Below are 15,791 nucleotides of genomic sequence, written 5' to 3'. Positions count from 1 at the left end.
TAAAAATTAGCCAGAAAAGGCGAGGGTTTGTCTGGGTAGATAAGAGGCAATAAAGTGTTGTTGGTTGGGAATTAGCCCAAAAAATGCTTGAAAATCTTCACCTTGGGGTGCATGAGCAATAATAAATTAGTGAGACAGCCTGCCCGAGATAATAGCACCAAAAAGACATCCTTTCACCCTTTTCCATAAAACTGCTAATTAATTTTTAATTGTTGGTACTCTTTGGATCATCGATCAACTCAACAAAGATTGACCCTAGGAGGTAGGTGAAATGGAAAAAATTGACTGATTATTTTAATTCACTTTTGATACTGCTTTTTTTATATTGTTCAATCAGATAGAAAACAATTATCCTTCATTCTTTTTATGTTGCATGTTAAAAGAGCCCAAAAAAAAAAATACTTTAGTTCAGTTTAATTTTATCAAATGAGATCATTAAACTCTATATATTGGTTATTTGTGATTTACTAAATTTACCCATTAAGCACATTGTCTATTGTCTATTAAAACAAAGAAAGTTTAAGGATTTTTCTAACAAACTTACATTCACTCAACCTAACGTGTATATATATATATATATATATTATCAATTATTATTTTCTTTTGTATTTATATATTTTTTCTAATTAATTTCCTTACATTTATACACTTTTTTTAATTAATATTATATTTCTAAAAATATAACATCTGAAATATAGCACCCGTCAAACAGATTGAAAGTTTAATTTCTTGTTGCAAGTAATGTGTCTAAAAGATATCTTTAAAAAAAAAAGGTTGACTTGAAGTATAATTAAGTAATCAATTTTTATCTCTAATGTTATTGGAAAATAATCAAGCGGTGAACCAACAACCTGTGAAAAAAACTTCTGAGTTCCCAAATGGTGAACTAAATTAACAACATTAAAACTGATAACTTTTAAATGATGAGATGGAATAGTAACATTGCAAAAAATTTCATATGTAGCAAAACTTAAACTGAGATAAGGTCATCCTCACATATGATTTAATTAATGTATGAATTAATTATTCGATTTAGAGTTTTGTGGTCCATTAATCATCATTCGCTATTTTTAACTTTTTTTGGTGGAGTAAATTAATGATATCAATCATTAAACATAACAATTACTCCTACAGCACAATACTACAAAAGACCCGAGATCTACGCCTCCTCTGTATCCTCCTGAGTCCTGTCTCATTTCACCCCATTTCCTCTCCCTATCCCACCACACTGTTATCTCTGTCTTCACTCAGTACACTTTGCTTTACTCTTCTGCACAAACCCACAAAAACCCACCTTTTCTTTTAGCCTTTTCTGATGGCGAGTGGGGGTGGATATGGGGATGCAAACCAGAAAGTGGACTATGTCTTCAAAGTAGTCTTGATAGGGGATTCAGCCGTGGGGAAGTCTCAAATTCTGGCTCGGTTTGCAAGAAATGAGTTCAGCTTGGATTCTAAAGCCACCATTGGAGTCGAGTTCCAAACTCGAACTCTTGTCATTCAGCATAAGTCCGTTAAAGCCCAGATCTGGGACACTGCTGGCCAAGAACGGTATGGATTTGATGAACCTGTTAATCTGTTTTTCCCGTCAAGTTTGGATTTTTATTTGTGGATTTCTTCTATTTAGATGTTTTGGTATGGTCTTGCATGTTTGGTTACTTTTATCAATGTTAAATCTTTTGTTAGAATTTTAAGCTCTCTGTAGTTTCAAGCTCGTAGTAGTTTTGTTATCTTTGGTTGTCTTGTCGGTTGTGATAAAATTTTGGTGTTTACATTGAATAGTAGAAGTTAAGTTGGGATTTTGATTTGCATGTGCATGATTGGTTGTGAGTGTGATCTCTCTGTTGCTGACACATGCAAACACACTGAAAGAAAAGAAACAAAGAAATCTTGATTTGGAGATCATACTTAGTGACAATTATCGAAAAATGAAATGAAATAATCTGTGTATTTGGGTATATTTTGATGCTCATTTGTTTACGATATGAAAGCATTTGTGATGCTGTCCGCTGAATACAGATGATCTTGGATGCTTTTTTGTGAGGCTATGAGCTTATATAGTTGCGAGATTCATAATCCAAGATGGAAGTTATCAAGGATAAGGTCGCATTTTATTTATTTTATACTTTTAGCATTTTTATGCTGGAGGGTGTTTTGGTAATTTTTTCATTTCATGGAAATTCCTGGTTTTGTATCTTATTTTTAGCTAGTAATTGTTATTGGCTAAGATCATTTCGTTTAAGGGGTCTGCTTATGAGATAGTAGTTTAGGTAACTTAGATTTGATTTGGTAGGCAAGTTTTATGTTTTTCATTGGTTAATAACTCTCCTAGTACGGGTAGGTTTAGTTTTTTTTTTTTTTTTTATTCATTTATATTTTATTGGCGCCACTTTCACAAAGTATCTTGCATATCAAAAGCAAGCTTCCATTGTTGCTCATTTCTTGGGAAATTTATGTCGGCCTTCTAGGATTTCTCCTTTTGCTTCAATACCAAAACATCCTTTTTTTTGTAACTTTTTGGTCTAACTCGCTCTAGAGATTTCCCATTCTAGATCAATTTGATTTTGAGTCTAAATATTCTTATTGCTTGTAAGCATGAGTACTACATTTTTTTCCAGCTAATGCATGAGTGCTCATGTTCTACTATAACATTATTTAGTTCTTCTTATTAGAGTAATTATTCTCATATCCTCTCCAGACCTTTATCAATTTTAGTTGAGCTGGTTCTGGAAGTGAAATAAATTAGATGCATTCCTAATGTAAGTGAATAAATTTCCAATCTAATAGTGGGTTCCTTGTAGAGGTATTCAAATGGGTGGCCCTTTGGGTTTTAGCGGATTTAATTGAAAGATAAAGTAAGAGCAACTTAAATCTGTTTTGAATGATCCACCCCTACTGACATGTGGCCACAAGTTTTTCTGGGTGAACTCATTGCCAGATATGGGAAAATACATTATTCGACCAGGAATATATATGCGTTACAAAACAATAGTTAAATGCACCATATTTTATGCATTGTAACGTTAAACCGCTAGGTGGCTGGGATGGCTGTTGACGCAAGTTAATAGGTATCAAATGTATTGAACCATATTTCTGGAAAAACGACACATCAATGTCTCTATGGCCAAGAGATGGTGCTCTAATTTACTTATTATGACAACTCTTGATTTGTTCTAGAGCATGAGATTAGGATGGGAATGCATGGAAGCATGAACCACTATCATGCAAGAGACTTGAAACAAGGTAAGAAAGTTGATTGCTCAAACTCTTTTGGAACTAATAAAAGCTCAAGTTGGTGTGGGCATGGTTTTTAGAAGATTACTAGTAACTAGATACATCAACTAATGGGCATGTTTTACTTGAACAAATCTGTTCAAAGACCAATTTTGAATGATGCTAAAGGTTCAGCTCTTTCTGTAGGGCTAGTTTATGTAATCTTTTGTGCCTTTAGTGAAAGTGAAATTTTGCGGCTGCTGGTTTCATGAACAGATACAGAGCTGTCACAAGTGCATACTACAGGGGAGCTGTTGGTGCGATGTTGGTGTATGACATAACAAAACGCCAAACTTTTGATCACATACCTCGATGGTTGGAAGAATTGCGTGCTCATGCTGACAAGAACATTGTCGTTATCTTAATTGGAAACAAAACTGATCTGGAAGACCAGCGAGCAGTACCAACTGAGGATGCCAAGGAATTTGCAGAGAAGGAAGGATTATTCTTTTTGGAGACCTCTGCATTAAATGCAACAAATGTGGAGACAGCATTCTTGACAGTTTTGACAGAGATTTTCAATATTGTTAGTAGGAAGACCCTCGCTGCAGGTGAAGATCAAGGTAATGGCAACCCTGCATCTTTAGCAGGCAAAAAAATACTTGTTCCTGGCCCTGCACAAGTAATCCCAGAGAAGAATAGGATGTGCTGTGCATCTTCGTAATATCGTCGGTTTTGATTTGCCCTGTCCATTTTAGTGATTTTGGAAATATCTGTTGCATTGTGATTGTAAATCTTTCTTTTTTATAGCTTGCCTTGCATAAAGAAAATGATTAAAGAGTTTTGAGAAGATCAGATTATTGACGCTATGTTCGAGGTCATATTTGAGTACTGGCACACTCTTTTTTCTTTTCCTTTGTCATTGCTATACATATTGGTTCGTTAATTTATCTTTAGAAGAAGTTTCTGTTTCTTGGACACAAATTACAGGTCCTCTGTGTGCAAGTGGGGAATATTTGGAGTATCATGATTTTTCAGCTTGTGATGGTACTTCAGGATTTGTGACTCGGAAGTCCTTAATTACTGATGAGGACAGGCCTAAATCATTTCATTGAGCTTTAAATGTTGAGAAGTGGAGATTCACCTGATGGAAATGTGTTTTTTTCCCCTTGATGTTTCCTGCTAGTTCGAAAACACTGTTTAGTAACCAAGCTTGGATAGCCAGGGTTCTCGGGTGCTCAAGGACAATATTCATGCGGGGTGAAATGGTAATGGTTGTGGGCTGCGGCCGGGATCAAATCACAGATTTGAAGAAAATACAGGGCTTTTCACATAATAACTGAAAGGACTGGATTAATTCTTGGAAGCCAAAGGGATGATTCAAATTAGTGATTGAAGCTCGATCACAAAAATCAATTATCTCTAGTTGCTAGAAGATAGGTTCGATAAATTTATATATCCATGGCTGAGAACGTAATAATGCAAGGGATAAACAATGTATACTGAAGCGCCTAGCAGGCTAATTTGACAACCATTCGATATAGATAATCGCCATCAAAATTGTTGTTAGACATCATCATATTTTCAGTTTTCTTCCTTAATTTCAGCATCCTTCATCTCCACTACTGCTTCAGCTGCCTGTACAGAAGATGGCTTGTTTTCTTCGGATGAGGCCAAGTCTGTCTCCAAGTGCATTGGCATTCTCTCCAAGAGTTCCTGGCAGTCGATTGCTGTTACCATAACAGATATGCTATTCCTGCCCCTCCAGCACCCAATAGCAGTGCTAGATGCATCCACTTGGTAAGTATCTGGTGCCTTCTGATTATCTGCAAGAATGCAGGAAAAGTTAAGAGAGTAGAAGTAGACCGCATAAAATATTTTGGGATATCACAAGGATTATTGCACAAACCTTTTATCAAAACCAAAATGCAACAGCCCAACGACAAGTTGGATGCCTGGCTTCTAAATTCGGCATCAGTGAAATCAGCAAACTTGATGCTTTTATACTGCAGAAGATGTTTAAAGTCTACTGTAGACGCGTATAGAATCTGTTTCGTTACATGTGGAAGCAGCAGTGGTAACCCTTCAGATGATATACGGAATGAGCATGCTGAGGCTGTGCCTTCTTTTGATGTTTGCCGTTCCTGAGGTAAAAGCAAAGACAACTATGAGATACAATGTAGCTAAGGAAACATTCAGAGAAATATAGCCTTGTATGGTAGAATAAATGGCATTCTTTTCTTTTTCTTGGTTTTTAGAGGAAAGTTGGGGTTGCTAGGTGTTTCAGTTTCTTTATGAGAACAGTGATCTTCCCCTCCTTTTAGGTATAAAGTTCTTTCTCAAGTTCTTTGTCACCTCAAACGAAGTGTTAAACATGATTAGGAAAATAACTTCACAGGAAGCTAAAGCGAATTGGAGACAACTTACAAACATCTTCACCCCAACTGAAGCTATCTTCAGTTGCTGACCGGCTAGAAGATTTAATTCAAGAACTTCCTTCACTGAATTTGACACATAATAAATTCTCTTCACGTGGCTTGTGTCACTATTCCTAGTAACAAGATGACCATTAAAAGGAAAGGATTCCTTGATGCCATAAAATTCCTTTATCTTGGACACGATACTGTCATCCCTGTAAAATATAACAGGGTCAACCCCTATCCACTTGCCCTGAACTTGTAACTTCCTTTTTCCTCCAACTACTTCAGGACCAGATTTATTTCCCTTAGAAGGTTGGATGTCCCCTGCTTCATTTTCTTTAGATGGAATACTAGGATCAGCATCCAAGACAGCTTCAGCCATTTCATCAGTATGTGAACTGACAGATACTGTTTCAGGAACTTGGGCATCTGCTTCAGAAACTGGCCCATCTGTAATTTCAATAAAATCTGTATCTTCTTTCACCTCACACGTGGCATTTTGAGCTTGTACATTCTTACTGGAACTCAACTTCCCGGTAGACCTGAGGGATTTCTTCTGAACAGCTGTGGAAGAATGAAAGTATGTTCTCAAGGAAGTGATGCATGAAACAATCAAATATTACTAGATCTCTGATGAAATTATGCATCTGCAGCTTAACAAATGCAATACGATTTACGATATCCCTCATAGACCCCTCAGACTGCCAAAAGAACACTATTTACTGAACGTTTTAGCCCCATAGACCCCTCAGACCGTCAATCAATGAGAGACTCGTCACGTTCAAAATACTTGTCACTACAATAAGTACAACCAAGTCAACATCAACCCATATTTACCACAATTTTGACAAATATATGCAACTGAGGACATCTGGTGACAACTAATCCTGAACTGGCAAGTCAATATCTGGTTGGTCATACTGGGTCTTAAATTCCCGACTGGTCAATACTGATTGATCAAGGCTATCATGTTAAGTGTTACCTGGCAAAGCAGAAATCTTATGAAGCACAGCAATGAAAAAGGCTCCTGTGTTTTGATCATGAGGTGCTATCCTCATGCAATGCTCTAAAGGCAGAGTTGATTCCTCCACATCCGAAAGGTTAGTATTTGCAACAGAATCATCCTCCAACTCAATCCCATCTTCAGAGTTTCCGTTACTGATCTTAGTGCACAACTCCTCGGTGGATATGGCACAATCATTGTCAGAAATGTCCTCAAAGGTTCTGCCAGTAGGGAACATGCTAGGAACAACTGCAGCTTTGCGGTTTTCTGGGACATCTCTGTAAGAATTCAACCACAACCCTTTATCTCGAACCTGCATATGCAGATAGAAGAACATTATTAGTCAAATATTTCTCAAACGGTTGACCGAAAACAAAAAAAGATCATAATAATCCAAAAAAGAAGGCATATGGATATTTATGTAAAGAGAGATGAAGTCAGACATGTATCAAGAGTTTTTTCCCTACTAGTTGACATATATATACGTACATGCTATAGAAGTAGCAAATACTTTTGAAAAAGGGGTCTCCACAAAATCACGAAGCAAAAATGAGTGCATCTTTCCACTTTACATTTTCTGCAACATTACAGCGCGTTTTTCACCAAATATCGAATTAAAGTGGGTGACTGGAGAAAATTTTCTCCAATTACTAAATGCCAACATGTGATGGATAAATATTGCCTCAGCAGCCATAATGTGACATTTCTCGTAGTATGTTTGATTACCAAAAGCTTGAAGTCTAAATCACAGGGTTGTTTGCCTTGGCTCCAAAAAAAATTTGTTTTTGCTTCGGGATTCGTTTTAATACTTCTCTGTACAAGGGTGCATCGGTTGGCCTCAAGTCAGTGCATTTTAAAAACTTACCACTAAACATACATACATAGACCAAAGGAAAAAAATACTAGAGTGTAAAAACCACAAGACAGAATTTAAAGGAACAATGGATAGAGCACCACATAAAATGTTGATAGATCAAAAATCAACACTGCTAATAGCATAAATGGTGGATAACTTCATAAATTTAGTGGAAAAACAAAAGCTAAATTGGACAAGGTATGCTCATGGAATCAGAAGGCGGGACAAAGTACACTAGACATTCAGAAAAATTTCTGATTTCACTTCTGTTTTTACATGTCAAAGCAACATTTTTTAGTTAACTAATCCAGAACTTGATGAAATTATTGTTCTTACGTCAAGTGTATGAGGAAAGAACCATCCATACTTTTAAGTAATTTTCCAGACAGGAAATACTGTTATATGAAAGCGTCATCTAAACATTCTTTCTACAATTTTTATCCCTTAGTGCACCAGCAGGTTTTCAAGGGGAGGAACAAGATTATTAATCAACTTTTGCTAAGCAGGACTACCAGCAAGCTAAATCTCATATTGACCTCAAAACTGAATATAAACAATCCACTCTCATGACAAACAGCCACCATATTCAGCAAAAGCTACCTGGGAAAGTGATAAAAGATCTCCCCTCTTTATAGAAAACAAGTGGACAAAGCCTAGCACCCTTACATTGAACACCATAATCAGAATAAGTATCAAATCAAAAAGCTGTTTGTCAGGCTAGTTTAGGAATATAACAGGATTGGGTTATTAGTTAACATGATTATTACCCGTGGAGTAATTTCTTCTGCTATACCCTTACAAGAGACTAATAGAATTGAAACATAATCGCCCTCTCTCCGAAGTAGCCATTTAATGCCATTAAGTGACATTATGCATACTTAAGCAAATATGAGTGAATATGGTAATTGACAGACAAAACAATAACGAAAGAGACATCAGTACCACAGAGCACAAACCTTCCATTTCTTCAAACCTGGCCTGCGAACAAGCTGTTGTAGCTCACTTGAGACATCAACAAGCTCAACTGACCCTTTACATCTCCGCAAAATCTAAGAAAAACGCAAATGAAAAAGAACAATGAATCCAGCAACAATTGTTATTTTTTTCAGCTTTACAAGTAATGACAGTGTTACAATGGAAAAATATGCACGATAATTAACAGGATCAACGGTTTGGAGCCATGAGATAATATACAACACCAGATGCAAAACCAAAGAATAGTACCACATCAGAAATGACACTCATATTGAAGAGAAGAAATAGCAGAACTAGTGGTATTGGAGCAGATAACATCCTAACTCGAATTGTACCAAATATAACCCTTACATCACAAATAAAGACAAAAAGTCTCCATATCACAGAGAGAGAGAGAGAGAGAGAGAGAGATCAGATAACTATGCAGTCAGTCGTTCCAATCAACCAAAGGGGGAGCTAATGAAGTCTCTCTCACTCTCTTTCAAACACACATACAAAGATAGAAATTACATATATGCACCAAGAAAGATGGATATGGACCTTGGATGTGCATCTATCATGAAAGAGAGACCCTAACAATGCTGCTTAAAAATAACTATATAATACTTTCACTAGAACATTTTCAGCAGTACTAATAATCACCTTGATCTTTGTGTATGAATACATTTAGATTCTGTATTCTTAGTATAATTAAATGGTTATCACGAAAATACAAATGTGTAAAGGGAATTACTATTTCAACTTTTCACATAATTGTGTAACAAAGTCCAAAAGTCAATAGGTGAATGCCACCTTTTCTTGTTAAATAAAAACTAATGCAATTAGCATGCGATGATTACTTACTATTTCTAGATTGCAGGCCTGAATTCTATCATAAATAAATTAAATACCTCAGCCACCACAGCTTCATTTTCAATTGGATTCATTGAGCATGTTGAGTAAACCATCCTTCCACCAACTTTAAGCAAAGACAAACCTACAGTAACCACAAAATTTAAAGGAGGAGCAAAATAGAATGAACATCAATAAGGCAATATCTCTATTTGTCATCATCTGCATCATGGGAATGTTCAACTGGAAACTGGATCTCTCTTCATATGAAAGAACAAAAATTGTTTCTCTTCTTTATCTAAAAAGGAAATTGCTGCTCATTGCAACACTTGAAGTTGAATAGGAAGCCCAACATGAGCTGCAGTAGTCTGTGAACGTCAAGTCTCAATGAGTATTTAGACATTTTAATTATAATTGAACTCAAGAACAATCAAAGCCCAACCATGGAACATTTTTGTTATTTGTTCTAGTCTTCTACACAAGCTCTAAATGCTGAGGACAGATCTATTTATTCATCTCTATTTGGTCCTCCCAGCTCAAATAAGATGAAATTAGTGTATAAAGCAGGAGAAACATCAAATAGACGATACTAGAAACAAACTAATTTCTCATCAACAACATGCTTGCCTACAATCAAGGATTAAATTCCAGCCCTCTAAACTGAACTTCTCCTATTCTGTAGATACATGATTAAAGAAACCAGCTTGACTTATCAACTTCCAGAAGTATTTAGTCATAAAAGCTATGTAAATTCATAATTCTAGTGTTAAATTTGATTCTCCTGAGATGCAGATGCAAAAAGCTTTGTCTTCTTTCCCAGACCATCTAGTTATTTATATTGGACTTATATTAGTCATAAAGGTAAGAGTATGGATTTGCCTTAATATTGTCCACTATGAAATATTTTACAGTATTGAGATTATTCATTCATAAAATCAATAGACAAGGCACCTCGCATTGCTATCAGAATCTGTAAGCCATGAAGACCATTGCCCATTCCTGGATTCCTAAAGCACAAGGTAATGGAGAAAAGAAAAGCATGTGATTATACAATTCAAGACAAGTAACATGATAAGGACTAAAGTACTTAGTAAGAGTAGTCACCATTTCCTCCATATGTCAGGAGCCTTGCGCAGGGTACCATCACCACTACAAGGAACATCACACAAGACACGATCAAATAGAAGTTGACTAATATCTGGTTTCGTCACAATTCCACACTCAGAAGCATTCTGACAACTTCTATTATGATGGCAGCTTGGAAAGTGTTGAGCTTCATGAGTTGTGACTATCAAGTTGGCAGTGGACATTCTCTTGGTTTGGTGAATAAGAAGATTGCACCTTTGGATGTCAACATCATTTGCAACCACCTAGAATAATAGAAAAAAAAACCAAAAACCAAAATGATAACTGATCACTGAAACCAGCAAATTTAAGTCATGCAATGACAAGAGGAAGGAGCATGAAAAGAATATGAAGGAAGGATAAGATATGAACTCTCTGCTTCTATTCTGTATCCAAATTTACAGGCAAACAAGATAGCTACAACAAGAAAATAATACCAGTCCATTAGGTAAAGATCCAGGACTTGTTAACTGATGTATCATCTCAAGTAACTGAAATGTTTTCGACCCTGGAGCTGCACACACTACAAAAGCAAAAACATGTTAATCAGAATTACCAAGAAATATTAACTTCACAAAATGCAGCATTGATTGCTAATATATTCAATAATCAAGAGCTCAAGGGCTACTTCTTGCCATTAAAGACATAAAATAAAATGATATTTCAGTTAGTACATGAATGAAATTTACTTGCACATTGAACAGTGAAACTATATTAATAGCCATGAATTGGTAAAAGGAAGCTTACTATCAAGAACAAAATGGTGTGGACATACATCCAGAAACAGCGGAGGCACCTAAATCAAAATCAAATATATCAAAGTATGAGCTTCAACAAAATGAGGCAACATAACATTCTATTTGACTTAAAGCAGATTAACTAAAATAGAGTATCCCAGAGTCCATCACTCATGGTCAATGTGAAGGTTGACCCACCATGCTTACAGCCTCTTGTCTTGTAATATTTCCAATTTCATTCTCTAGCTTTAAGAAACTGTGGAACCTGCAAATTTTTAGCATAATCATGAAAATGTCAGTGATAATAATTAAAGTTTTACACAAGAAGCTACCTCTAGAAATTATGATTTCTTAAGCATTGACATAAAGGTTTACTCCTGTAAGAGTGTGTGTGTGTGTGTGTGTGTGTGTGTAGATAGATAGATAAATGGATAGAAAGATATATACATATATAACACATTTGGAAATGTTTAGCATAAAGTTTGCTTATTATCTCCCTTACTTTACATGTGCAATTATGACTTGATATATGAAACCAAAAAAACATGGTAAACATGTCAGTTACCTTTCAAGAGTTTGGTTCTTACGCAGTTGCTTGCGAGAAAAATTTGAATGCCAAGCAAGATTATCAGGATACCAAGGCAATGGTCTAATTGCCTCCATCTCACTCCCATCAGTGCCCTGAAACAAATTTAGAAAAGGAGGGAATAAAAGCTGATATCAGGATCTTGTAATAGCTGCATCAATATATCAGCTTATCATCTGATTGAAATTCATGCCAGTTTATAATTATGTGATTGACCTCCGCCAGAAGAGACTTCATAAAGTCATTCTCCAACTGTGACCGGATATCGTTATAGAATGGACTACTGCAATAGTCAAAGAAGCAAAGAAGAATGATTCAAGTTAGTAAATACCAAAAGATAAAACAAAGAAATTCACTCATACTCCAATAGCGACCAATTAGGTTTCATCGTGACCACCAAAGTTTCTGTTAATAACCATTTCAGTTCAGATCCTTTAAATGCATTCTTCAAAATTTCTGACTAGTTAAAATAGTTGCACAGATGACTGTGTTGAGGAAAAAACCAAAAGAGACGATGTGGAGAAGTGAATAAAACTAGCTATATTCGCATGCTACCTGAATTACGCTAAATCAAGCTGTATAAATCATACATGAGGATATCCTAGTTCAGTCTCATCCATTCACCTCAACACAGCCAAGGTCAAACTCTAGCTTATTGCTTCCTAGCTTTGTTTCCTTAGACTTGCAAAGAGAATTTATCTAAGCATGCACCAAAAGCGCTTTATTTAACAACAAAGTTTGTTACAACAAGTAAAAAGAAACAGAAATTCCCAGGCACAAATAGTGGGCAGATAGCAAACCTATCCAATGCACAAAATGACACATATTAATTAGTGTAACAGTACGTTGGCAGAGCCAGGCACTTGATTGATGGAACCCATGAATAATGGGAGAGGATTATATCATTTCCTTTTTTATTTTTATCATTGTACACTGTACATCTATTGATGCTATTTTTGGTCTGAGCCCAACAAAACAGGTAAAATAGACTAGATATGGACTTCTCTACATGCTTGTCATCACTAAAAAGTTGACAAAGGGAAGCAAACAAAGAAACACATTTTTGTGGGCAGCAAAGAAAGATACACATTACAAAAAGATCAAGAAATGACTAGGATCTTGAATCAACCATAGGAAATCAAACTTAAGGAACATTGGACATATAATCAAGCTTGAGTACGTTAAAGAACTACTCTCTCTTATTACCACTTCAGTCAATTTTAAAACCCAATTTCTAACCCTTGCCTTCCCCTGTAAAATTAGGATGACATATTTACTTGTCTATTCATAGTGTATGAACTTTTTCTACTCTATTGAGCAATTTTCAACAATTTGGTTATGGCCCAGTGAAATCACTCAGTTAAAGGATTAATGCAGACAAGATGGTTGCAAAAGCTACACACAGAGGCTTTTCATCCTTAATGAACTTTTGTTCAACATAATGGAGAAGTTTAGTAGTTGATACAAGTATTTTAATAAGTCTTTGCATATAGTAACATCTCTTGATTCCAGCAAGGCCTACTCTGGTTATAATGAACAAGGATTGTGATCACATCATCCTCACCCAAGTTATCAACCATATCAGAATCTTGCAACAACGTCTTGTATTCAATCCTAAAACAACCCAGCTGATACCAACACTCAATCCCTAAAACCTTTAACTAAAGATAGAAAAACTAACCTTATTATCCACCCAAAAGAAAAAGCAAAATCAAATCACCATAAGAACAACGAGCCAACAAATACAAAAAAGCCAAGAAAACATGATAGAAAAACATCAAAAAACTTTGAAAAAGAAACAAACTTTACCAACTAGAGTCTAGACAGACAGTACAACAAAAACAAGAAGAATATGAATAAGCCAAAAAATAAAATAAAACCATATACCTGGAATTAATCCTGAATGCAGCAGGCAATGCTGTCCTCAAACATTCCATGAAAGCATCCCATTCCTCTGCCGCCACTACTCCTTGCTCCTAATTTCCAATCAACCCAAAGACATTACTCACAAAAATTTTCCCAAGACATGGTTTTTAGCAAAGTATTGTCAAAAAGGGACAAGCCCAATCGAGAAAACACAAACATAAAGCTATAAATGCTAGACTGAAATTTGGACTTTTTCAATTACCTTATAATATTCATCAAAGGAGGGATTTTGGGTGGTTAAGGGTTCCCAAGGGGGGTTAGTGGGATTATTGCTATTCTCATCAGGGTTATTGTTTTTGTTATCTTGGTTATCTTCTTGTTGTTCAGAATCAGATTTGTTGCGTTTCCAAACATTCTCTCTGCCCTGTTTAAAGTGTCTTCTTTGAGTTCGACTAGACCTGTTTCTTCCACCACCCATTTGTTGCTGCAATTCCTCTTCCTCCTCCTCTTTACTGGCCGTAGCAGCTGTTGAAGAGTGAAAACTCAGATGAAGGAAAAGAAGCAGAGGTACTTCCCCAAAGAAAAGTAAAGAAGTGGGAAAGAAGGAGAAAGAGAAAGAAGGGAAAGGGAGTTGCGGTTTGTTTGAGGAAGGAATGTTGGGCAAAAGTGAATGGGCTTGGACTACTGAATTTCAATATTTGCTTAATGGAGGCCCAGATGTTAATGGTTTACATAAGCTGGCGCATTGCGTAACTTCTAAGTCCACGTTTAATTCTCAACCCATGACTTTCAAGCTTTTGGAAATTTATATCACAATCAAGAATTAAAAAGATTATAATCATGTACAAGATTACTTGAAAAATGTTTTCATCTATGACTCCGTTTGGGTTAGTTGTTTTTTTGGGTGTTTTTGAAATATTTTATTGTAATAATGTATATAAAAACTTTTTACTGCAGATGTTTTTTCGTGATGTTTTTGGAGGTTTTTTGGAAGATATTTTGAAGTATTTTTAAAATTTAAAATTTTTTTTTGGTATTTTAAAAAATTTCCATCACTACCCACCACCCCTTCCCTTCCTCCTCCCTCTCTTTCTTCCTCCATTTCTTTCCTCCTTCATTTTCTTCCTCCCCCCATGCCTCCCCCTTCTCCTCATTTTTTCCGCCATGCCTCACCTCGCATCTTCCCCACTGGCCAAATTGAGGCCTCTGGTCGAGGCTAGATTTGGGGGGGAAGGGAAGCCGTTGGGTATGGCTAGAAAGGGAAGGGGAACGGAATGGGATGAGGGGAGGAGGAAGATGAAGGGATAGAAAAAATGAGGAGGAATAGGGAGAGAGAGAGAGAAAAAAGAGGAGAAAGAGGGGATGGTGGCGGTAGTGGGTAGGGATGGTGGTGGTAAGTGGTAGTGATAGATAAAAGAAGAGAATGATGTAGATTTTATTTTTTATTTTTTATTTTTTATATATTTGGAGTTGTTTTTGATATATTGTATAGATATGGTGTTTTTAAAGTTATTTTTGTTTGTGTATTATTGTAACATTGTGTATGAAAAACTTGTTTTTTTTAAAATGAGGAATTCAAATAGAGCCTACATTTAACAAAATTGAACTAATTGTACATAATTTACAAACTTATAGGATGTAAATATACGACAATAGTGTTATACATTTCTCCCCATGAACATGTTTTAACATAATGTGGTTAGACAGTTAACAGACCAAATCGGGTTACGCTTTATATGTCGTATCTAGATTATGAGCCCAAATTTATTTAAAAAAAAATGAAAGCCAAATTTTGAATTTCATTCCAATAGGTTACACTATCTATTTTGTTGATCGCAAAAGCATAATATACTGTAATCAAACCTCAATGGCCGAACCATGTACCTCTACTCCTTACCTCCTTACTCTCCCAAATTTTTTGTATTTTTTCTATGATTCTTAGAATTAATAAAATACATTAATAAAATATCTCAATTGATAGTTAATATTGGGTAGTATATTGGAATTTCATACAACTAATTTTCAAAATGACACACAATGATAGGGATTCAAAACACTTAAGATCCAAGAATTTTTGAAATACTTGTTTTTCATATATAAATCTATAATAACACACTCAAAAAACAATTTCAAAAGCACACACAATCTTAAATAGGAAGAGGGAAAAGAAAAGGGAAGGGAA

At 35.6% G+C, this 15,791-nt stretch overlaps 2 protein-coding genes across 2 annotated transcripts; one reads left to right on the top strand and one right to left on the bottom strand.

Annotated features, from left to right (window-relative positions):
* Positions 1–1,115: 1,115 nt before the first annotated feature.
* On the top strand, positions 1,116–4,091 carry LOC113702357 (ras-related protein Rab11D). Its single transcript, XM_027223526.2, has 2 exons — positions 1,116–1,548; positions 3,487–4,091. The coding sequence occupies exons 1-2, from the start codon at positions 1,316–1,318 to the stop codon at positions 3,932–3,934; spliced, it is 681 nt and encodes a 226-aa protein (XP_027079327.1). The 5' UTR covers positions 1,116–1,315; the 3' UTR covers positions 3,935–4,091.
* Positions 4,092–4,636: 545 nt separating this feature from the next.
* Positions 4,637–14,247, bottom strand: LOC113702356 (uncharacterized). The gene is made up of 15 exons (XM_027223524.2): positions 13,872–14,247; positions 13,631–13,719; positions 11,960–12,026; positions 11,723–11,838; positions 11,356–11,422; positions 11,168–11,216; positions 10,858–10,943; positions 10,400–10,665; positions 10,247–10,302; positions 9,355–9,440; positions 8,446–8,538; positions 6,613–6,946; positions 5,638–6,194; positions 5,120–5,354; positions 4,637–5,036 (listed from the first exon to the last, which is right to left on the bottom strand). Exons 1-15 carry the CDS (start codon positions 14,085–14,087, stop codon positions 4,795–4,797), a joined length of 2,559 nt encoding a protein of 852 aa, XP_027079325.1. The 5' UTR covers positions 14,088–14,247; the 3' UTR covers positions 4,637–4,794.
* Between the last annotated feature and the right edge of the window lie 1,544 nt (positions 14,248–15,791).

The sequence above is a fragment of the Coffea arabica genome, chromosome 7e (genome assembly GCF_036785885.1).
Source record: "Coffea arabica cultivar ET-39 chromosome 7e, Coffea Arabica ET-39 HiFi, whole genome shotgun sequence".
NCBI lineage: Eukaryota > Viridiplantae > Streptophyta > Magnoliopsida > Gentianales > Rubiaceae > Coffea > Coffea arabica.
The sequence above is the reverse complement of the archived record's forward strand: the minus strand, read 5'-3'. Positions and strand labels throughout refer to the sequence as shown.

Coding starts and splice junctions, on each gene's coding strand:
- LOC113702357 (XM_027223526.2), top strand. CDS start 1,316: ATGGCGAGTGGGGGTGGATATGGGGATGCAAACCAGAAAGTGGACTAT. Junction 1,549..3,486: donor GACACTGCTGGCCAAGAACG/GTATGGATTTGA, acceptor TTTCATGAACAG/ATACAGAGCTGTCACAAGTG.
- LOC113702356 (XM_027223524.2), bottom strand. CDS start 14,087: ATGGGTGGTGGAAGAAACAGGTCTAGTCGAACTCAAAGAAGACACTTT. Junction 13,720..13,871: donor CCTTTGATGAATATTATAAG/GTAATTGAAAAA, acceptor ATTGGAAATTAG/GAGCAAGGAGTAGTGGCGGC. Junction 11,423..11,722: donor AAGAACCAAACTCTTGAAAG/GTAACTGACATG, acceptor AAAAATTTGCAG/GTTCCACAGTTTCTTAAAGC.